We start from the raw sequence: 22,428 nt of genomic DNA, 5'->3' as shown, positions 1-22,428 counted from the left end.
ACCCCTCCCCCACTGACCGGCTAGCCAGCCTGTTGCTGCAGCACTAATCTGATCAGCCTGTTTATTCATCTGTAGCCACCTGTGTCTGAAATAAGATTATGAGGGATGATGTCTGGACAGGAAAGGGTGAATAGTACCTGGAGAACATGCAGTGGGTGTACGGATGGGTAGGTGAAGAGGGCAACGATTTTACCACAACGTTGAACCCCATGAAGTGTGTAAATACGAAGGACTTAGTTTTCAGTGCCACTGTTTGCAATTTTACATGAGCGAGTCTGTCAAGAAAGCAAATAGATGTTTATTTTCCTGTAAAAAAAAAAAAAAAAAAAAAAAAAAAAACTTTACCAGGATTATTTTTTTTTCCCCCATTTCTTAAATGTAAACCAAAAAAACTTCACTCTCGTTTGACAGTACATAAAATAGAAAAACCACAGGACATGAAAAATTAACAATAATCTCATGTCACAATATATTAACACCAACAATTGGCCTGAAGTTCAAATTCTACAAAATCTCACCAACTTCACATTCTATAAATCTGTCTTCACTTGCCATTACTTTTAAAAACAAACAAATTACAGCTGCTTTAGAGTATAAATTCATCCCCTCCCTTGTGGTTGATAAGGGAAATAACAAGAGGAGCCCTGTTATTTCCATCATCGTTCATATCAGGGTTGAACAACGGTAGTAACTTCTCAGTGAAGTTGTAACCAGAGAAAGTGTAGATATGAGATCTGGCATCAACGTTGTAAAAGGAAACCTGTCCCTCCTCACAGTCCACATAAACACCCAGTTTACGGGGCTTCTCGTGCAGATGAAGGAGCACAGCCTGTTCGTCACAAGCCCTGTACTCATTCCCCCTCCTGAGACACACGGTCCAAAAGCCGTCCTCTGGGCTCAGACGGACCACACCTTTCCTCTTGACCGACACTCTGGCCACGCCCAGATCCCACGCAGTCTTTCCCACCACCTCCACCTCCCAGTAGTGCCTCCCCGAAGAGAAGCCCTCTTTCCCGAGGACACAAGGTGCCGTGTCAAACCTCTCCGGGTTGTCAGGAAAACATTGCTGTTTGTCTCCATCCTTCACCTGTTTCCCATCTGCAGAAACATCAAGCCACGGGTTTGCAGTCCAGGGATCCAGAGTCACGTCCCCTGTTGGAAAAATACAAACATGTGTCAGTACTCAGCATGACACTACATGGTGAGCTTAAACATGATAGGCAGGAAAATACTGACAAATAAACAGACTGTATTATTACAAAGTCGCTATAGAGCAGCAGTGAATTTTTATTTACTAAAAAAAAAAAATTGACTATACCTGCATAACAAAAGATCCTCTTGAGCTCTATTTGGGTTTTTTAAAAAAAAATAAAAATCAACTTTTTAGAAGTTCTCAGGAAAATCATCACAATGCTTTATCTTGAGAGCTAGCATTTTTGAACTTCCATTTCATGCATTCATTACAACAAAGCAGCTTTCTAGTTCAAAAGGAAACTGACAATGTCACATGCTGTGAGTTGGGGTCCACCCTACATTGGGCACCAGTCCATTTCTGGGCACTCACACAAACATCTGTTTGGACTCAAAGCAATTCAGAATGAACAAAATTAAATTCAGAATGTAACAGGAATAAAGAGAGAAACCCAAAGTGTCTAGGAGAACATGCAAAGCCCACACTGGCAGAACTACAGCTGCCTTAGAACTCATAGCTCTGGACCTGAGAGGTGATGATTCCACATACCATCTCAGCAAGGTACTCATCAGGTACAACATCAGGAAAAATTTAATAGAAAAAAAAAAAAAAATATATATATATATATATATATATATATATATATATATATATATATATATATATATATATACCTCTTTCGGAAAGTTTGTGCTCTAGAGTGTTGAGATGATTCTCTATTGTCGTCACAGCAGCTCTTATGGTACTGATGCAGAGGTCAGCATAAACCGTGATCTCAGACCAGTCCATGGTGTGTGGAGGGGTGCAAAGGGATGAACACCTCTAAAACAGGAGGCAGGACACAATCATAACACATCTGGAAAAATTATATTGACCAAGGAGGAGCAGCAGAGTTCACTGACCTGTAGAACATGGATGTAGTCCTCAGTGTTCGACAACTGGTCCAGCTCAGTGTTCCTCCTCTGAAGCTCAATGATTTCCTTCTCCAGCTCCTTAATAAGTCCTTCAGCCCTCCTCTCAGCTATTCTTTGCTTCTCCTCCAGCTTGACAATGAGCTCCACTTGGGTTTGTTGAATGGCTTGTATTAGATTGGTGAGGACCTGGATTCCATCCTCAATCTCCTTCTCTGTGTTGACCTGATGGTAAAATATGGGTAGCTTTGAACATCACATACTCTGATTTGGTATAAATAAGCACAACTCTTAGACTTACCTTGCTGAGCTTTACAGACTCTTTAATCTCCTCTAACTTCTTCACCCTGTCTTGAATCATCTGCTGAACTTCTGCTTCAGTCTTCCTCAATTTAGTCTGTGTACAAAAATCAAACTGTTTTACTGTACTGTTAAAGCACAGTGAAATATTTAGTTTATTGAAATACAAATATATGCCAATAGGATAAAATCACAGAGTTTTTTTTTTCCTTCACCTTCCTTTCTGTCCACTCCTTCTCCACTGGGACAGTGTTATGGGTTTTGTGGTCAGTCTCATAGCACAGCACACACACACACACTTGGTCATTCCTACAGAAGAGCTCCAAAGACCTCTCATGCTTCTTACATATTCTGTCTTCAAGATCACTGATGGGATCAACGAGCTTATGCCTCTTCAGTGTTGCTACTCTCTGATGGGGCTCAATATGGGTCTTGCAGTAGGAGGTGAGACACACTAAGCAGGACTTCAGGGCCTTGAGCTTCCTTCCTGGGCAGATGTCACATGGCACCTCCCCTGGTCCAGGGATGGATACATCAGATCCACTAGCTGTCATTCTCTTGAACTGCTCAGCCATGTCTCTGGCAAAGGTGTTATCACAGAGCTCTGGTCTTCCAAGGAAGCTCTTTTCACACTTGGGACACAGACAGTGGTCACCTTGTGCCCAAAAGCTGCTGATACAGGCCACGCAGAAGCTGTGGCCACATGGAGTGGAGACCGGGTTGTTGAACACCTCAAGACACAGGGAACACGTGAAGTGCTCTGCCGACAGGAGTGTGCTGGGCGATGCCATTGCTGAGAAACAAAAATACCCCGTTAAAGAGGAAGTTGTTTATAGTTAAACGCACTATCTCTTCCTTCCCGTGTGCTGTTACGCAGGAAGCCCGACGTGACCCAAAGCTGTGATGAACATTGCGGGTATAACGGTTCTTCATTTTCATATGTTTAGAAGTGAATGGAAGTCTAAATTTTAGCATAAGTAAACACATGGTGTAGAAAAAAGTAAATGTTAGCAGTTATAGTTTAATATAGCAGAAGGCGAAAGATGAAAAAAAACTTTATTACATGGTATTTCTCCTATAATATTACTGTATTATACACTATAATATTAGAATACCATTACATAAAATACCATGTAATATAATATTACATGGTATTTTACATAAAGTATACACTCAGTATTCTCCTTTACAACAGAATTTGATGTGAACCTGTTCTGCAAAACAACACAATCAAGAATAAAATCGTACATAGAGGGTGGAACACATATTACCACCATATTACTGTCTAAATCGGTCACAGTTCACTCTGTCTTTTCTCAGACATTTATGAATAATATAAATAACTTCACATGATGGTATAAGTTCCAATAAACTTGTCTATACAACAAAAACATAATGTAGTATGTGTTGGTAGTGTGGATTGTTTTTAAAAGCATTTTGAAACGGGTCATGATTCCACAAAAGCAGCATGAGCATTGGCATTTGCAAACTAGTACCGTTTTTGAATTTCATTCTCAATCAACTCAAATGATGAAAACCCAAAATGCAATAAAATTCATAAAGATAAAAAGCAGAGATGTTAGCCTTGTTGTCTGAATACAACACTTGATAGTTAACTATTTTAGGACTAAAAGGACCCAGCTGAAAATGAAAACCCAAAAGTTCGTGCTATAAAAGTTAGTCTTCAAAACATCTTGACTGGTCTTAAATTAAAATAATGAACGAAACCAGAGCAGGTATGTTGGCAACCAAGCGATGCGGCCAAACGCAGTCTGTGGCAGACCGACCACCCGGGCCGAGTGATGGCCAAGACTTGACTGATGGTGATGATGGTTTAGTTGATTTATTGAAACTAACTTGACAACCTCCACCAACGTAAGAGCTGGTGCAAAAAAAAAAAAAAAAAAAAGCACAAATATTTAACGTTTAGCTTCCGTTCAGTCCGGCAATATATATATATATATATATATATATATATATATATATATATATATATATATACACATACTCTCTGGTGTGTGTGTAACAGAGCCGTAACCATCTCATTTCCATGGACAAAACAAGAACAATTACATCAACAAAAAAAAAAAAAAAAGAGAAAACATTTACAACAATATACATGTACAAACCTTGTGCCTCTTCGGAGGGTTGCGAATCCTTTTATTAAACAAAATTATTTAGTTCTTGCAGCACGCAGCTAACCACAAGTTGGGATAACTTATATCTGCGCGCCAACCGCATTAAACTAATTCGTCGAATCTAAATGCAGGCCTGGGTGTGTCCCCTCCCCCTCCGGCCTTACGCCCCGAGTTGCCGGGTAGGCTCCGGTTCCCCGCGACCCCACATGGGACAAGCGGTTCAGAAAGTGTGTGTGTGTGTGTGTGTGTGTGTGTGTGTGTGTGTGTGTGTGTGTGTGTGTGTGTAAATGCAGGGCTCTTGGGAATACAAGACCGTGTCAAAATAAAAGCCCCCTTATAATGACCGTATGCCATTGCAGTTATATGACAAAATAAAAGTACAAATACAAAAGGAAAAATTTTACGAAAAAGGTATTCACAAAGGAAGACAAGTTTTAAACATCAACTGGGGTCCTTTACAGTCTGCGTGTAACGGATATCAGTGGTGTGTGTGCGCACCATATTCACACTACGAATTCACCTTGAATAATAAATAAGCATGAACTGTCCATGACTCCATACATTTGCAGTTAACTTATTTATGCACCTATTTTAAAACACCTCAATATAAAATGTACCTTCATGAGATAAAAAGCCTTGTACTTTTAACCCAGTGATCAGCATGAAACGCACAGTTATTTGGAAAGACATTTATTATGCGACATTGTATCATTGTGAATAACCTAAAGCCCAGAACATTTTGCACATTTTGTAACACATCATGGCGATTACAGATACACTCAGGTAACAAATTGACAATGTAATGGTTTAAAATGTGTGAAAACGGCTCACGGAAATGAACACCCGCTCGTCTTCAGCTCTTATCGCTGCAACCACAATCTAAGAGCACTGGAGTCCAAAGTACACCGTGCCAAGTTAAACATGTTCTGTACTACAACGGAAGAAAGCAAAGCAACTCGAAGATCAACGCGAAAATCCCGTTAACCCTTGCAGCCCCCCTTCATCTGAGCAGTTCTCAAATTCAGAGAAAAATGTTGCCCTACCAGAAGAGGCGTTCTTCGTCTTCGACTGATCTGACCTTCCAGGGAGAACGTGTAGGTCCTCGGTGTCTTTCAGTCAAAGTCATACGGAAATTGTGTCCGAAACCCTCCCTCTCAAGGGCTGGGAGTGTTTTCCTGGGTCATAAAACACTGATGAGGTGCGTCCCAGTACTCAGAGTCTCAGGTTCAGAGCAGAAGAATCAGACTCGACCCCTGGAGGTCTATGTGAACGCAGGGAGGGTTTCAAACATCCCTGGCCTGTTCTCCTGACTGAATCTGTCAAATACCCAGTCAGTGATCTCTGCCTCTTGCACCATATTTACCACAGTACATATCAGTCAAGAATAAATAGCCACATGGCTGCAGTCTTGAATTTTACCTCACCGTTACTGAAAGCGGTCAACACGGTATTAACGTGGGAGGAAGCAGGAGAATGAACCTCTGGTCTTGGTACACTTAGATGGCTTAGGATGCTGATGATGCTATGATAGGAGTCACAGATGCACAGAACCCAAGTGTCTTTTCAATCAATCAATCACAGGAGTCCAATACAAAGGACTAGAGAGGTAGCCACCAATTTACTGCAAAGATAATTTAGACCAGAACAACGTGTTTCATGCATCATTTTGTAATTATCCTGAGTCAACATGTAAATTACACTGAAAAAGAAAATACTGTTCTGTTTCTACAGTTACAAAAATGAGGAAAAATTAACATTTCATGTCGGAAGGAAAAAAGTTTGAGCAAGAGAAATGAGAAGCACTAGACAGGAACATCATGTAGACACACACACTTATAAACAAATAGATGCTGACAGTGCATTTATAAATAACTACACACACAATTTTTATGATAGGATTCACTATATTTTGATGATGGGGGTGATAATGAGAGGGCCGGTATTTTCAGGGGAAGTATTGAGACAGGGACTAAAGATTGGATAGAGTTTCTCGGTGAAGGTATAGTTGGTGAACGTGCAGATGCAACACTTTTTAGATACATCGTAGAAGGAGACCTGACCCTCCTCATAATCCACATAGATTCCAACCTTCAGGGGCTTCTCTGTCAGTTCGAGGACAACAGGGGGTGAGCAGTTGGCAGACAACTCTTTCCCATTTCTGAGCCAAATTGTCCAGAAGCCGTTTTCAGGGAACGCAATGAGCTCGCCCTTCCGATTGATGGATCCTCTGACCACTCCAATGTCCCAGTTTGTCTTTCCGCCTACAAACACTTCCCAGTAATGGCGTCCACATGCAAAGCCCTTCGTACCCAGGACACACAGACAGGAGTCAAACCTCTCTGGGTTGTTGGGGACGCACAGTTCTGTGGTCCCATCACTCACCTGCTTCCCATCCTCTGAGACAATAAGAGCTGGGTGTGAGGTGTTGGGGTCAAGTGTCACTTCAACTGGAAAAAAACATTTTTTTTTTTTTTTTTTTTTTTTTTAAATCTGGCAAAAAGAGACACTTCTGACTGATAAATATTTCAGCAGATATTTTGCTACCAACCTGCATACTTCTGTATTCTTTGAAATTCTGAGATGACCAAAAAAAAAAAAAAAAAAACTTGTTAGTATGGTGTCTTTTTACAGAAAATTTATTAAAATACAGATTTATTAACACTGAATGTGGGAGTTATATGGATGTTACATTTCCTACAAACCTTTGAACCCTGATACACACCAGTCTCCAATTGCTCATCAATAGCTTTGTTGATGGTCTCTCCCAGCAGATTGTAAGCCTCCAGTTTGCTACCCACACACATGTCGGTGTGGACCATGACCTCAGACCAGTCCTTAGTGTGTGGAAGGGTGGACAGAGATGGGAAACTCTGCAGCAGAACACAAAAGAGATCCTTGACCATGAAGAACTGTCTATTGGCACTTGTGGAAATTCAATTCCTGCTGACCAACAATGACTAGTAGAGGTCAGTGACCTGTAGGAAGTGGATGTGGTCATCAGTGTTAGAGAGCTGCTCCAACTCAGCATTTTTCTTCTCAAGCTCAGCTATCTCCCGCTCCAGCTCCTCAACAACCCCTTCAGCCCTTTTCTCCATTGCTCTTTGCTTCTCCTCCAGCACCTCAATAAGATCTGCCTGGCTTTTCTTGATGGAGAAGACCAAATCAGTGAACACGTGCACAGTGTTCTCGATCTCCTTGTCTGTGTTGGTCTTGGAAGCAAGAAGAACAGTAAATACACACTTCTCACAATGAGTTGCATACAGACCAGACTAAAGGGTCAAAAAACACCTGTTGATGAAAACTCACCTTGCTAAGCTGGATTGATTCTTTTATTAAAATCACTTTATTTTTTCTGTTTTGGATCATCTGCTGAACTTCTGCTTCAGTCTTTTCGAGCTCAAACTAGAAAGAATAAAACAATTTCTTCAGCAAATCACTTTTCAAAACAACTAATAACTGAAATATAGAATATTACTTTTTAGCTGATGCCTTTACACTAAGCAACTAACAATCATTTACCAGTTAGGTACCATAAAAGGAGTGTTACCTGAAACAGCAGCCTTTGGATTAAGGCTGTAACCACCACCCTACAATATGCTGACCCCTGGCCTGGTATTTCCATTGCTCACCTTTCTCTCTTTCCACTCTTTCTCCCCTGGCAATGTGTTGTGTCCATTGTGGTCCATTAGACTGCATAGCATACAGATACATGTCTGGTCCTTTCTGCAGAACAGCTCCAAGGGTCTCTCATGTTTTCTACACATCCTGTCTTCCAGGTCATTCACAGGGTCAATGAGCTTGTGCCCCTTCAGGGTTACCACCCTTTTGTGAGGCTCCAGGTGGGTCTCGCAGTATGAGGTGAGACACACTAAGCAGGACTTCATGGCCTTGACCTTCCTTCTTGTGCATATGTCACAGGTCACCTCCCCAGGTCCCGCCAAACACATGATACCCATGGTCTTGAAGTTCTCAGTCATTTCAGCAATAAAAGTATTTACACGGAGTTCCGGTCTGTTTTTAAAGACCTGCATGCACAGTGGGCACTGGCAAAGGTCACTGCTGCCCCAGTAGCATTCAATGCAGGACATACAGAAGTTGTGGCCGCATGAGAGGGAGACGGGAGAGGTGAACACATCCAGGCATATGGAGCAATAGTACTGTTCTTCAGACATAAAGTCATATATGGTGGTCATTCTTCAGGATTATGTGCAAGAGGTTGTTTCCCTATATTAATAAATAGATGTCAAGTCATTTCCAAAATATACAAGAATCTATCATGGAACACCCCTAGGGAAAGATCGCAGCCATGAACTTCCCGCATGAGACATTTCTGACAGTCTTTACCATATGGCAATAATTTGAGCTTTAAGATCACCAAAATACTTCAGTCATCCAAATACAGTGGCTCAGTGGAAGAAGAGAATGTGTCCTCAAAGGGGCTACTGTAGGACTAACCATAAGCAGGACTGTAAATGTTAATTACTTTTCCAAAACAGTATCAGCAAATACAGCAAGTTTAATTCTGTTGGTACCGTGTTAGTGTTGAGTTCAGGTTATCAAGTCTGGAACATGTGTACTACATTTTACATTACATTATTCATTTAGCTGATGCTTTTCTCCAAACCAACTAACAATGTCAAGGTACTTACAATTTTTTACCCATTATACGGCTGGATAACGTTATTGGAGCAATTCAGGGTAAGTACCTTGCTCAAGGATACGACAGCCAGAGGTGGGGATTCAACCTGCAACCTTTGGGTCTAAAGGCAGTACTAACCACTACGCTACCAGCACCTCATAACTATACATACACCACTGCTGAAAGATTTATGAAAATAAACCCCCCCCTCATTTTCCAACTCACAAAATACATATTGTGACAACTCCACTGTTTGGAAAAAGGAGTTTTCCCAACATCCCTAGGACTTAAAAATATGTCCCCATTAGCAGTCTTACTAAAGACAGTAAGAAGACTTTTTATTTAGCCTCAGAAAGGCGATATCGGGGTGGGGGGGGGGTATCAGAATCCCAGAACCAACGTACTCATTCTGAATTGCCTTCAAAAATCAAGAACCAAAACACAAACTGGTTCATTTCAACCCTGAATTATTTAAACAGGGCCCTCTGTGCACAATAGGAAGTGATCTACATGCCACTTTTGTTTTGGCAAATAGTAAAAATATTTATGAAATGCTTGAATAACCGAGGTATACGCGGTGTATCAGTGAGTAAGTAGTTACATATTAGCTACAGAGTTCAACTATCATTAACTAAGTAGATGAGGTCATCTGGGAGGATTTAAAGTGCTCACCCCTTGGTAAGTGGTCCCACAGCCTCTGGCTACTCTGTTCAAACAGATTGCCGATCAAGCAACACAGGAAGCGTTTGTTTTGCTCCGAGTCTCTTCAAGTTTCACTTCAGCAGCATGACATCGTTGAGGCCCCGCCCACCTAACACAGCTGAAAGGCTTCCACTGTGTGTCCATGGGGTAGCATGTTTGTCTGAGCTCGTTTGTAGTCTTTCCTATTTTTTTCTTTTTTTTTTTCTGGGTGTGTCCGGAATTTAAAAGCATAGCTGATCCGGCATAGCTGCAGTAATGAGGCTGTTTATTGGATGCGTTGCATTGGGGGGATGGTAAAAGACAAAGAAGCAACTCCATGAACTGAGTAATTGGTTTGTTTACATTGTTTACATTATAGCAGCAGAGCCTAAAGATTTCAGGATGGCTTGATGGAGATTGTTTGCACCTGTCTTGTGAAGAAAGACTTTTTGTCTTGCTTCTGTATATTTAATATTTTATTTATATATATTAATCATTTTAATTATATTGAATTCATATGGGGGGCGTGGTGGCACAGTGGGTTGGACCACAGTCCTGCTGTCCGGTGGGTCTGGGGTTCGAGTCCCGCTTGGGGTACCTTGCGACGGACTGGCGTCCCGTCCTGGGTGTGTCCCTTCCCCCTCCGGCCTTACGCCCTGTGTTGCCGGGTAGGCTCCGGTTCCCCGTGACCCCGTAAGGGACAGGCGGCTCTGAAGATGTGTGTGTGTATATTAATCATTTTAATTATATTGAATTCATATGGGGGGCGTGGTGGCACAGTGGGCTGGACCGGGTCCTGCTCTCCGGTGGGTCTGGGGTTCGAGTCCCGCTTGGGGTGCCTTGCGGTGGACTGGCGTCCCGCCCTGGGTGTGTCTCCTCCCCCTCCGGCCTTACGCCCTGTGTTGCCGGGGTAGGCTCCGGTTCCCTGCAACCCCGTATGGAACAAGCGGTTTGGAAAATGTGTGTGTGTGTGTGTGTGTGTGTACATATGTATTGAACACTTTTAGTAGTATAGAATATATGCAGTTGCTTAGTTAATTTGCAAAACAGAATGATTCTCATTAATTATCAGCATAGAATATTTGTTGTTCCAAGATAATTTTATTGGGAGGGTGGTTGTGTGGAGAGAGGATGCAGTGGTGCAGTGGGTTTGACCTGTGCTTGCTCTCTGGTGGGTCTGGGGTTTGAGTCCTGCTTGGGGTGCCTTCTGATGGGCTGGTGTTGTGTCCTGTCCTGTCCTGTCCTGGGTGTGTCCCCTCCTCCTCCAGCCTTAGGTCCTGTGTTACCAGGTTAGGCTCTGGCTTGCTGCAACCCTGCTTTGGATAAGTGGTTTCAGTGTGTGTGGTTGTTGTGAGATTTATGAAAGGGTGACTTAATAATGAGGATGGTTAATAAAAGAGCTCTAATTGTTTTGTAATTAGATGAAAAATTATCATAGTGGGTAATTATTACCATAGTCCAGCTACCATTCTCAGTCAGCTTGTACAAAGGTTTTAGCTACATATAAGTTAAGTGGGGAGCTGCAGTTTTTTTTCTTCTTCTTTATCAACATTTTCATTTTGTTGAACAAAGAACATAATTGGAGAAAAATGCGTTCAAATTTTTGGAAAATTTTTGGTCCTTATATTGAGATCCATGATGAAGTTGTTTTTATAGGCAGGAGTTTAAAGTGTTAAATGTTATATTGACATTCGGAACCATTTCTCCATTCATCTCGTCCTTGTATGAAGGGAAGTGATAAGAGAAGGAGTGAAATAACAGGATCCAACATCTGAGAATGAGTGGATAAGTGGCTGTGGACTGCACCAGTGGGCAATTTCCAGCTACATTTTGATTATCCTGTAGAAGAAACTATCTGGTCAAAGTTTGTGATACGTATTTGAAGGCTTGGGACAGTTATACAGCATTATTGTGACATTGCTGATAGCATATTTAAATGTGGTTGTGATAGTTGGATGAATCATTGGCCTGTCATTTAGCCATTTCACAGCACTCCAAACATAGTCTTGTTGCAGAGGCCTGTAAACCACAAAAGCAGAGCACATCCAATCTTCATATTTACATTTATTTATTTAACAGATGCTTTTCTCTAAAGCATCTTCCAACTCTATGTAGTGTTATCAGTCCACACACCTTATTCACCATACTGACTTACACTGCTAGATAGACTACTTACAATGGGTCACTCACCCATACATCAATGGAACACACTTGCTCTGTCACTCAGACACAGTGGGTGAACCTGAACAGCATGTCTTTGGACTGTGGGAGGAAACCAGAGCACCCAGAGGATACCCACACAGACATCAAGAGAACATGCAAACTCCCCACAGACAAAGCAGGGATCAAACCCATGTCCTCTCACACCAGCCAGATGCTGTGAGACAGCAATGCTACTCACTGTGCCACCATGCCACCCAGGATAGTGGGAAACTTGTTATGCAGATACTAAAACAACTGGGAATTTGGATATCCTCGAATCAGCGGGGTTGGGCTAGGAAGGGTACACGGTGAACTGGTCACCAGCCAATTTGAGGGTAGCCACACACACACACACACACACACACACACACACACACACACACACACACACACACACACACACACACACACACACACACACACACACACAGACAGACAGACAGACAGACAGAGTCATACTTCACGGGACACCACACACAAAAGCACGTCTGCTGGGCAGTTGGTGTCAGGAGGATGCACTACTGCCATATTTAGTGAGAGGCTATATCCTTTGGCGGAATCATGGATTGTATTATTTAAATACATGAAAAATCACTCATTTCATTTCAACATGCCATTCAGGAAATGAATTCAACTTCTACTTTCATTCTATATGTCCTTTATGGGATGATAATTTGGTAGATTATTAGACATTATAGCTCTTCACAAAGATACCTGGATCTTACATGTATATATATTATATATATATATACACATACACACAGCCTAAAACCACTTGTCCCAAGCAGGGTCATGGCAAGCCAGAGCCTAACCCAGCAACACACAGGGCATAAGGTTGAAGAGAGAGGGGACACACCCAGGACAGGACACCAGTCCATCAGAAGGCACCCCAAGCAGGATTTGAACCCCAGACTCACCGAAGAGCAGGACCTGGTCAAACTAGCTGTGTCAACACACCACTGTGCCCCCTCTTTTTGTTAAATAGTTTTACTTAATATTTATTAGTGTTACATAATTCCTACTATGTTCCACTTTACAAATGTTTTTAATTTTTTTGTAATCTTAATGCATGTTGTTACTTTTTTATCACCCCCCTCCCCACCAAGCTTGCAGAAAAAGACATTTCATTGCCAGGAACCACTGCTGTGCTGTATTGTTGTGCATTTGATAAAAAAACCATTGACTGATTGACACACCACGAGCATTTTTTTTTTTAAATTAATACTATAATTAGGAGGGGCGCGGTGGCGCAGTGGATTGGACCGCAGTCCTGCTCTCCGGTGGGTCTGGGGTTCAAGTCCCGCTTGGGGTGCCTTGCGACGGACTGGCGTCCCGTCCTGGGTGTGTCCCCTACCTCTCTCCAGCCTTACGCCCTGTGTTGCCGGGTAGGCTCCGGTTCCCCGTGACCCCGTATGGGACAAGCGGTTCTGAAAGTGTGTGTGTGTGTGTGTGTGTACTATAGTTAATGAAATCCTTTTTTCATGCTGTTCCTGCAGGGAGTGGTACGCTATAACTAATTGTGTGCATTTCATGTGCAGGGAATCAAAATCACTTCAGGTCTGTGATCAGGTCAAGAGCTGGAAGCATTACTGGCAGAGAATTGCTTCCAATAAAACAATATAATTAAATTATTAACCAGCCAATGGGGGGGGTGCGGTGGCGCAGTGGGTTGGACCGGGTCCTGCTCTCCGGTGGGTCTGGGATTCGAGTCCCGCTTGGGGTGCCTTGCGACGGACTGGCGTCCCGTCCTGGGTGTGTCCCCTCCCCTTCCGGCCTTACGCCCTGTGTTGCTGGGTTAGGCTCCAGTTCCCCGCCACCCCGTATGGGACAAGCGGTTCAGAAAATGTGTGTGTGTGTGTGTATATATGTGTATATATTAACCAGCCATCTGAATGGTCTTACAGATTTATAGTGAAAAGGTGGAGTGCTGAAAGTGGCACCGACTTGGCAGGCTTATCAGGAAATATAAATCGGTAGGCTAAGAAAAAAGCACACAACTTAGTGAAAGCTTAATGGATGTGAAGAAGTCTGCAAGCTCCGCCCAAAACTCAGAAAGGAGAAACTTCCTGCTTCTCTCCCTGTTGTTACAAAAAGTGGATCTCACTTGAAACTCGGTGCTCTGCTTCTTGTTTTTGCAGTAACTCCTCCAGAAGCACTGACTCAACATGGCAGACATTCACTCCTTGCTTTTCTCTGCTCTGGATGATCTGGAACGAGATGATCTGAAGCGCTTCAAGATGTACTTGCAGCAGGGCGTCGCTGAAGGTCTAGGCCGCATTCCGAAGGGTCAGTTGGAGGACAAGGGGGTGACCGATGTGGTTGAAAAGATGGTGGTGAGCTTTGGAAGAGAGGAGGCCCTCAGAGTGACTCTTCTGATCCTGAAGAAGATCAACCAAAATGACCTCGCTCAACAGCTGGAAAAAGAATACGAAAAGCGTGAGATTACTTTACATTTACATTTATTAATTTATCAGACACTTTTCTCCAGAACGACGTACATGTCATAGAAAATACAGTGTGTTCATTACATTAACAGAAAGAGACACTTAGATGCAGACGTGTGATTCTAGTACAGTCAGTTTGTTTCCACCTTATGAACCAATGCTCATCAGACAAGTAGCTACATAAGACATTATCTCAATATCCATGATTCCAAATCACCTTTCTTGTAATATATTATATATATATGTATATACAGAAATGAACATTTATGTTACATTGCAGAAGTAGCTGTGTAAAGGTTTATCCGGGCATGATCTTAAAGTTATAGGGCATGAACATTTACACCTTATATGAACTTAAGAGATCATGGGCAAAGTGAGTCTGGAAGAGGAGAGTTTTCAGACCCTTTTTAAATCTGGACAGAGATTCAGCAGTTTTGAGTGAGAAGGGGAGGTCATTCCACCACAACGGAGCCAGAACCAAGAACTTTTGCACTTTACCTTTCGTACGTGGGAACGCCAAAGAGATGCATAACTTCGGCTGTGGGTTCTTTCAGTGGCAGTCCTTTGTATGCATAGTTCGGACACAACGCTCTCTGACAAGTTTGTTGTATGGAGGACATTATCTTGGATGTATGGTATATGGAGCACTAATGTTTTACTCATGTCAGAAGTATGATGTGAAGTAAGAAAAAACCTTGCCAAAGAAACTCCTGCTTAATTCTGTGCTGTACAGAATGACACATGTTCATTCATAACGATGCATATTGATACATGAACTTCTCAGTTTGCTCAATGAGTGTAAATTATTTCCTAATACATAAATTTTACATATTTATCTTCTATTTATTCTTATCTACAATATCTGTGTGACTATTGCAAAATCTGTCTCCAAAAGTACTCTAGTGTCCTGTTTTGGGTTAAGGAACTACTCAGTGTTGTTGGGTTAAGGAACTACTCAGTGTTGTTGGGTTAGGGAGCTACTCAGTTTTATTGGGTTAAGGAGCTGCTCGACGTTGTTGGGTTAAGGAGCTACTCAATGTAGTTAGGATAGGGAGCTACTCGATGTTGCTGTGTTAGGGAGCTACTCAATGTTTTTGGCTTAGGGAGCTACTCAATGTAGTTAGGATAGGTAGCTATTCAATGCTGTTGGGTTAAGGAGCTACTCAGTATTTCTGGTTAAGGGAGCTACTCAATGTTCTTGTAAGCAGTGTGCTATTTGCTGCACCACAGGTCAGTTAAGTACTCAGATTAACACCTGGTTCAACTGTTTTGTTTCCCTACAGAGATCAGTGAACAGCAGAGGGATATGAGGAGGGCTGAGGCTGAGAATCAGATTGAGGAGCACATTCAGAAGCTGGAGCAGGAAATTGCTGAGCTGAGGAGGAGAAATTCAGAGTTGGAGCAGCTTCCACTTGGGGAGGACTTTGTGAGCCCCACGCAAGTGCGTGCTGAGAATAGGACTGGAGCTGTGTTTGTGAATGAACTGTTGTGAGATTACACAACTGTGAATTAAAACATACAAAATTCACAATTTCAAGAAAAAAAAAAAAACTGCTAATCCAAACAATTTCTTTCTTAAAAAAGAGCACCTGCATTTCTTACAATGTCTTACCCACTTGTGCCCATCACTCAAGCTGTCAGTGTTTGTTTAAAAAACTAAGAGAAATGCACATGAAGACATTGTGTCCTCTGTCCTGCTGTAGAGCTCCCCAACCCAGTTCCCATCCAGTGCGGAGGAGGACACATCCAACAAGCCTAATCAAGCGACCAAACCAAAAGAGTTATTGAAAAAAGATGTGGTTAAACTGGAGGACAAGCTCAGGAGAGAAAGACTGAGTCTTAAAGAGCTCAGTGAGTAACATTTTGCAGTTATTTTTCAAACTAGTCTTTGGAACAGTCCTCATAAGGTAAGGCCTTACTCCTAGTCTAAAACACATTAAAACTTTAGTTCTTGTATAAAACCTTGCATGAAACAAACTGCTACCAAAATAGGATATTATGATACTGATAATTATAATTTATCAAGGTCATGACAAGCAGAATATTTGCATAATTTACCCATTTGCTGAAATTCTTTTTTTTCACAGAGGAAAGAAGACAGCAGAAAAGTCAAGGTAAGGAAGTCCATTAAATACTTGTTTAGCTTGCTGAACCCATTCCCTGTTGATACTGATGTGAAGCTCTAGTTTATTCATGGTCCTTTATTTGTTTTTCAGATTCTACACAGGAATTGAATTCCAAGTGCTGCGATGTAAAGAAACCTCAGCCTCAGCCACGCTCTCCCCAAACATGCGACAAGTCAGATCTGCCCAGTTCTGTCTTAGTTTCTTCGTCTTCTTCTCCATGTTCCACAGCCTACAAAGAACCAGAACCTTTGATTCAGTGTAATACCAGTCCTACCGGGTTTGTGCCCCAGAATCCAACTCAACCCACTTATCCTTCTGGATCACCTGGAAGGTTCACAGCCAACAATCCTACAGAGTCTTTCTCACCAACAAGTTCTACACGTGAAAGTTCTATGAACAAGAATCCAGCAGGACCTTCTTTTGTGTCCAGTTCTGTTTTCAGAAGTTCTACTACTTCAAATCCAAGATCAAAGTTCCCTCTGTCTTACACATCCCATTCCACATTTGTTAGTTCAACCATACAGAAAACAGCAGACCCAGTCTCCTTCTCCAGGTCCTTGCCTCGTTCCACTGCTATGCCCTCAACAGGGTCTCGTGAGTCTCACTTTATTTTTATCACAAAACATGGTAAAGTGCTTTTTTTCTATTGTTCTGCTTATTAGTTTAAGTAAAGGGAAAATGTATAACGTGAACATCATTTACTTTGAAAGTAGAATATAATAAGGATATATTTTATCTGCGAGTAGGACAGTTAATAATAATAATAATAATAAAATCTGAAATTGCTTTATCGACCAATAGGCAGGTCTCTGTCTTGTTGTGCAGCACTGACTCAGTACAGTTCCTTGATAGTGTACTATCTGTGACTATCAGCAAATCCCAAGTAATGGTAAAATTTATGATATTTACTTTGATGAATCTTCTTTGGCTTAATCTCGTAGTACTTCACACTGAGTTTGACACCAAGGTGCTTGCATAGTGCCCTGTGGATATAGCTAGTCACCTTGTATCTGTTAATGTGTTCAGATATGGTTTGAGCGATTTGCAGATATTGGGTTTATATGTTGATCCTTCTAATTATTATTATTGTTCTTGTGTTGTGTTGTCTTGAACTGGTTCCTTTCTCAGTGGTGTAGTGGTTGCCCGACCTTTTCTTGGGGGGCCCCAGCTGCTCTTTATTTTGGTCTAATTTTGCCACAATAACAACACATTTCTTATTGTATAATAATTTTAATCAAGCACCGATGATGGAATAGAGCAAATATGCGGGACAGTCCGTGAGGAAGGAAGTACCTGGGAAAAATGTGTTATGGTGCCACTTTTTATTTACTTTTTTGCTTAAAAACTGAAATATTTGTGAAATACAGAAAATGGTATGATCTTACACTGCAAATTGATCTTGGCATTCGAATATAATTTATTTATTCATTCAATCTTTCATTGATTCTGACCAGATCAGTTTCGTATTCACCAACAGGCCCTTGCAGACCATTTAATCTTATTTCTGAAGAACATCAACCATCTTCTCAGGATGTGGAACATTTCTTCTGTCTTTTGTACTAATACAAAAGCTAACTGCTGTTTATTCCTCTTTTTTTCCACCAAAGAGCTGAGGAATGTGCCCCACTTTTCACGTATGTGTAACTTTTTGAAATTTTTAATGTTTTGCTGTGTGTTTTTTGGTGATGCTCGTTGTGTTCTCTGTTCTCCCGTATCCAGTGTAATCTCATTCCTCCTATTGCTTTATGTGGCCTTTTCTTTCTGTGTCTTTCCCATATTTTAAATATTTCTGAGGATACCTTGCATAGTCTGTGTGTTAGATGTGCTCCATACAATGTTGCTTGGAATTATGTGAAGCCCTGGTGTCCCTTAGTTTTTCCATGAAGTGGTAAGATTTAGACTTTATAAGTTTAATATTTTATTCAGGAGTACTGACCATCCCTACAGGGTTCGCATAATTTCAAGTAGCACTGAATTTTACTTTCAATATTCTTTATTTCCCATATGTTTCGCGTGCCTTTTATGTATCTCGCTTCAGGTGTGCTACGCTTCCTTCCACCATGAAAATTTCCTTGTGTCAGTGTGAGGGTCAGCACTAAAAACAGGTGTATGTGCCTCTTTCTTCTAGTGGAGGAAGCTTTGGACTATACCTCATCCACTCCTCAGTTCATGCCCAAAACTGCCACCCTTGCTGCTGTACAGCAGGACCTTCTGAGAAGTAGACCGGGAGACCTTCTCAACATGCCAGGGATGTTCACAGGGCCCTCAGGTGTCCTGGGAAGCCCACAACTCACAGCTGGAACTCACCTAATGAATTCCAATGTCATAAGAGACATCAGTGCACTGCATTTAGGAGTCCCCCGGTCAACAGGAAAGCGTCTTTCTCTGCCTGATATCAATACTTTTGGTTTATAAGTGTTCTTAAAAGTTAAGATGAAACTTGTAACCTCAGTGGAATGTTTTTTTTTTATTATTATTTTAAAATGATTTAAATTAATAATTTAAGACCCTTCCATACATTTAAGGGGGTTCTCAAAACTCACATCTTTCATGCTTTACCCCAGCCTCATAAGTGCTTGATAAACATATACATGCTTGTTACATGTAATAATTTTTAATAAGTGTTTTTTTTTTTTTTTTTTTTTTCATAATGGCAAGACTTTGTTCAGCTATTCATGTGATGTGTACCGGTTCACATGGTGGAGTGTGACAAACTGACTGAAGAATCTTGTGTCTGCACCCAAATCGCTCCTCATCTTGATGTAATGCACTCTTTATATTATTCTTTGAGATGTATGTCACTTTCGAGAAAAGTGTCTGCTAAATGAATACATTTAAATGTAACTTCAATGGACAAAGTATAGTTTTACCTGAGGTATGTTGTAAGACATATTTTGAAAACCTGAGTAATGTTTTTAAAGACATCTGTAAAATATTTAAAGGTATCTTGAAATGCAGCTGAATATTGTAATTAGTAACACATCGAAATAGATTGATTTGTTGTTTTTGTATGTACTGATGTCTATGTTCATATTATTTTTGTGTATAAAATTTCTTGTAGTTAAATGAACACACTAGAATTCCTTAAAGTGCCAGAACATCCCTCCACTCACTTTTACTTGTTGTTTCTTCTAAAGATTATCTCTTTTTTTGGTGAATTTAATGATTTTTTAAAAAAAATTCTTTCCCAGAAAACTGGGAAATAAATGTTTAGGACATACTGTAACTGACAGTACATGTTTTAGGCAATTCTCCAATAAAATGTCATTTCTTCTGCAGGCCAACAATCTTTGTTTTAATTGTTTTATTTGTATTTTATGTGTGCAAAGTTAGTCTTTTTCTGTGTGTGTGGGGGGTTTGCTACCGTGCCAAGGATGTTTGTCCTGTCCAGACGGGACCCTGCACTTCTGGGATAGGCACCGGACTGAAAGGATCCTGAGTGCTAAGCGATTAACGATACTGAGTGAGATTCACTCTGATTTTTCATTTAATCTGTGATTTTTTTTCTCATTGCAAAATGCTGGATTACAGCTAAAAACAGACAGCAGATTAACATACTCAAAATATTAACAATATGTTGTCTATCAAAGACAAAGGCAGAATTTTCTTAACACACACTTCTTATGCTATATGAGAAAGGACCTTTAATACATAGTACTGGTGCAGAATAATTATGAAAAAAACCTCCACCAACTGTAATTTTATCCATACAAATCCTACATTAAAATATCCTCTTGAATAAATTGTCTCAAATATTTTCAGTTACATCCATACGGAAACATGCAAAATAATTGTAGAAAAAAACAAAATCATGATCTCAGTTTTCAAATTACATTTACAGTTATTCATTTAGCTGATGCTTTTCTCCAAAGCAACTTACAAAGTTAATTACGTGTCAAAGCATTCCACTGAATCTTAGAAGACCTCAGATGAACGGTGCAGATTTGGTGCAGAAAGACACCGGATTCCCTGAAGGAGAAAGAAATGAAAGAGGAGCATTTAAAATCTCTTCTTCTCCTCATGAGAATACGTGGATAATGTTGGAAGCACTGAGCAGAAGCCCTTGAATCACCTTAACAACGGAAGCAGATGAAGTTCAGTTTTTGAGTCTCAGGCAGACTGACCCACTGATGCTTTTCTCCAGATTGTACAGCTCCAGTGTTCCCACAGTGTCCAGTTCCAGTCCCATTACCTAGGAACCAGTTGTCATAGCAGACAGGTTCTGCACTGACCCAGAACCAGAAGCTCAGAGTACAAGAGAAGCGCAGACCCAACCACACATGATCACTGGTGGCATTTTCAGCCATCCTCGCCACCCACTGCTGAGTCTCATTACTGTGGACAGACACCAGGTCTGTGTAGTTTTCTCTGCAGTAGTTCAAGGCTTCATTCCAGGTCATGTTCTCCTGGACCAAAATCAGGTGATCTGGAAGCGAAGGCTGATTATGAACAACTACAACAAAAGCATTCATTTGAAGACTGGAATAATTTCTACTGTATTCTCTTTTTCAGCCTAGCTCTATCGCTGTATAATTTCTTTTAAACACATCAATGTCACTCATTTAAGTGGAAGTTGAGCCGTGAACGAATACAGTAGAAAAGGCTACTGCCCTGCTGTTTTACCGCTGATGTAAAACTGAAATGAAAGCTGATTACTAGAAATAAAGGCTGATTATGAACAACTATACCAAAAAAAAAAACATTAATTTAGGAACTGGAGTAATTTATTGTGTATTCTTGTTCAGTGTAGAACTGTCACCATCTTTATCTTATCACAGCACATCCTGTTTATCTTTTCCTTTTTTTTAATTTTTAAACACATCTTTTCTCATTAATTTAATAATTAATTGGAAATGGAACCTGTGAACTAATATAGCACAAAAGGCTACTGCCCTGCTGTTTTGCAATATGAAACTGAAATTTTTAATAGTACATGTAGAAATGTTAATGGACATAGAAAATATAGATTAAAAAAGCAGAGTTCATTAGGCAGCCATCTCTGTTGTCAGTGAAAATGATGGATTTTGTGAAAAGTCACCTTTTTTAGCAGAAATAGGGAAAGTGCTAAATACAGGCTTGTTTACAGAATGAATTTCTACTATTGTTTGTAATATCTTGGTTTTCAGTATGTAAACATAAGATCAGAACAACTGAAAATGATGCAAAACAGCAAAGAAATGTAATGTAACAGCTGCAAATTGTGTATCTGTGAACACGCAGTGTAGATCAAACTCAACTCACCATCATAACATATGAACGGGTGATTTTCACCACACTGTCGATCATCCCACGTTCCATTGAGTGTCTGTGTGATCGAGGCTACAGTACACTTCTCATTCCCATCATAATTATCAGGTTTTCCTGGTGCCCAGTAGCGGAATGAGGAGTTTCTCTGGTCTGACCACTGCCAGTAGTCTCTGTACAGACCGATCCACACCCAGGTTTGAGTTTTTTTCATCTTGTGTATGAGATCATTCTCAGTCTGGTTCCTCACACTGACCAGGTCTGTGTGGTTCTCTCTGCAGTATCTCTGTGCCTCCGTCCAGTTCATATTACTTTGATTAATGAAGACGTAGCTCTGGTTGGTTTGTTTTCTCCCTGAAAAGAGTCCAGTGGTTTTCAAAAAGACATTAAAATCAGAGCATAAAAGATACGTTTTGCAGACATCTCATGGCTATAACACACACACACAAACACACACACACACACACACACACACACACACAGTCTGAAACTGTTTGTCCCAAGCTGGGTCGCAGCGAACCAGAGCCTAACCTGGCATCACAGCGTGCAAG

At 41.0% G+C, this 22,428-nt stretch overlaps 3 protein-coding genes across 5 annotated transcripts; 1 reads left to right on the top strand and 2 right to left on the bottom strand.

Annotated features, from left to right (window-relative positions):
* Positions 1 to 368: 368 nt before the first annotated feature.
* On the bottom strand, positions 369 to 6,257 carry LOC114911835 (E3 ubiquitin-protein ligase TRIM39-like). Of its 3 annotated transcripts, none has more exons than XM_029255975.1 (7): positions 5,585 to 6,257; positions 2,619 to 3,196; positions 2,405 to 2,500; positions 2,095 to 2,328; positions 1,867 to 2,014; positions 1,319 to 1,345; positions 369 to 1,152 (listed from the first exon to the last, which is right to left on the bottom strand). In XM_029255975.1, the coding sequence occupies exons 2-7, from the start codon at positions 3,192 to 3,194 to the stop codon at positions 587 to 589; spliced, it is 1,647 nt and encodes a 548-aa protein (XP_029111808.1). In that variant the 5' UTR covers positions 3,195 to 3,196; positions 5,585 to 6,257; the 3' UTR covers positions 369 to 586. The 3 variants fall into 3 exon arrangements, with proteins under 3 accessions (XP_029111808.1, XP_029111809.1, XP_029111807.1); XM_029255976.1 differs by lacking the exon at positions 5,585 to 6,257 and adding an exon at positions 4,533 to 4,611; XM_029255974.1 differs by lacking the exon at positions 5,585 to 6,257 and having other exon boundaries at positions 2,619 to 3,375.
* Positions 6,258 to 6,299: 42 nt separating this feature from the next.
* LOC114911836 (E3 ubiquitin-protein ligase TRIM39-like) lies at positions 6,300 to 9,956 on the bottom strand. Its single transcript, XM_029255978.1, has 7 exons — positions 9,853 to 9,956; positions 8,171 to 8,765; positions 7,848 to 7,943; positions 7,517 to 7,750; positions 7,264 to 7,411; positions 7,090 to 7,116; positions 6,300 to 6,988 (listed from the first exon to the last, which is right to left on the bottom strand). The coding sequence occupies exons 2-7, from the start codon at positions 8,732 to 8,734 to the stop codon at positions 6,444 to 6,446; spliced, it is 1,614 nt and encodes a 537-aa protein (XP_029111811.1). The 5' UTR covers positions 8,735 to 8,765; positions 9,853 to 9,956; the 3' UTR covers positions 6,300 to 6,443.
* Positions 9,957 to 14,168: 4,212 nt separating this feature from the next.
* On the top strand, positions 14,169 to 19,048 carry LOC108933039 (uncharacterized). The gene is made up of 7 exons (XM_018749830.2): positions 14,169 to 14,499; positions 15,791 to 15,948; positions 16,211 to 16,358; positions 16,595 to 16,621; positions 16,724 to 17,227; positions 18,241 to 18,267; positions 18,762 to 19,048. The coding sequence occupies exons 1-7, from the start codon at positions 14,229 to 14,231 to the stop codon at positions 19,046 to 19,048; spliced, it is 1,422 nt and encodes a 473-aa protein (XP_018605346.2). The 5' UTR covers positions 14,169 to 14,228.
* Positions 19,049 to 22,428: the final 3,380 nt, after the last annotated feature.

The sequence above is a fragment of the Scleropages formosus genome, chromosome 11 (assembly GCF_900964775.1).
Source record: "Scleropages formosus chromosome 11, fSclFor1.1, whole genome shotgun sequence".
NCBI lineage: Eukaryota > Metazoa > Chordata > Actinopteri > Osteoglossiformes > Osteoglossidae > Scleropages > Scleropages formosus.
Note: the sequence above shows the minus strand (reverse complement) of the source record. Positions and strands in the feature narration are given on the sequence as shown.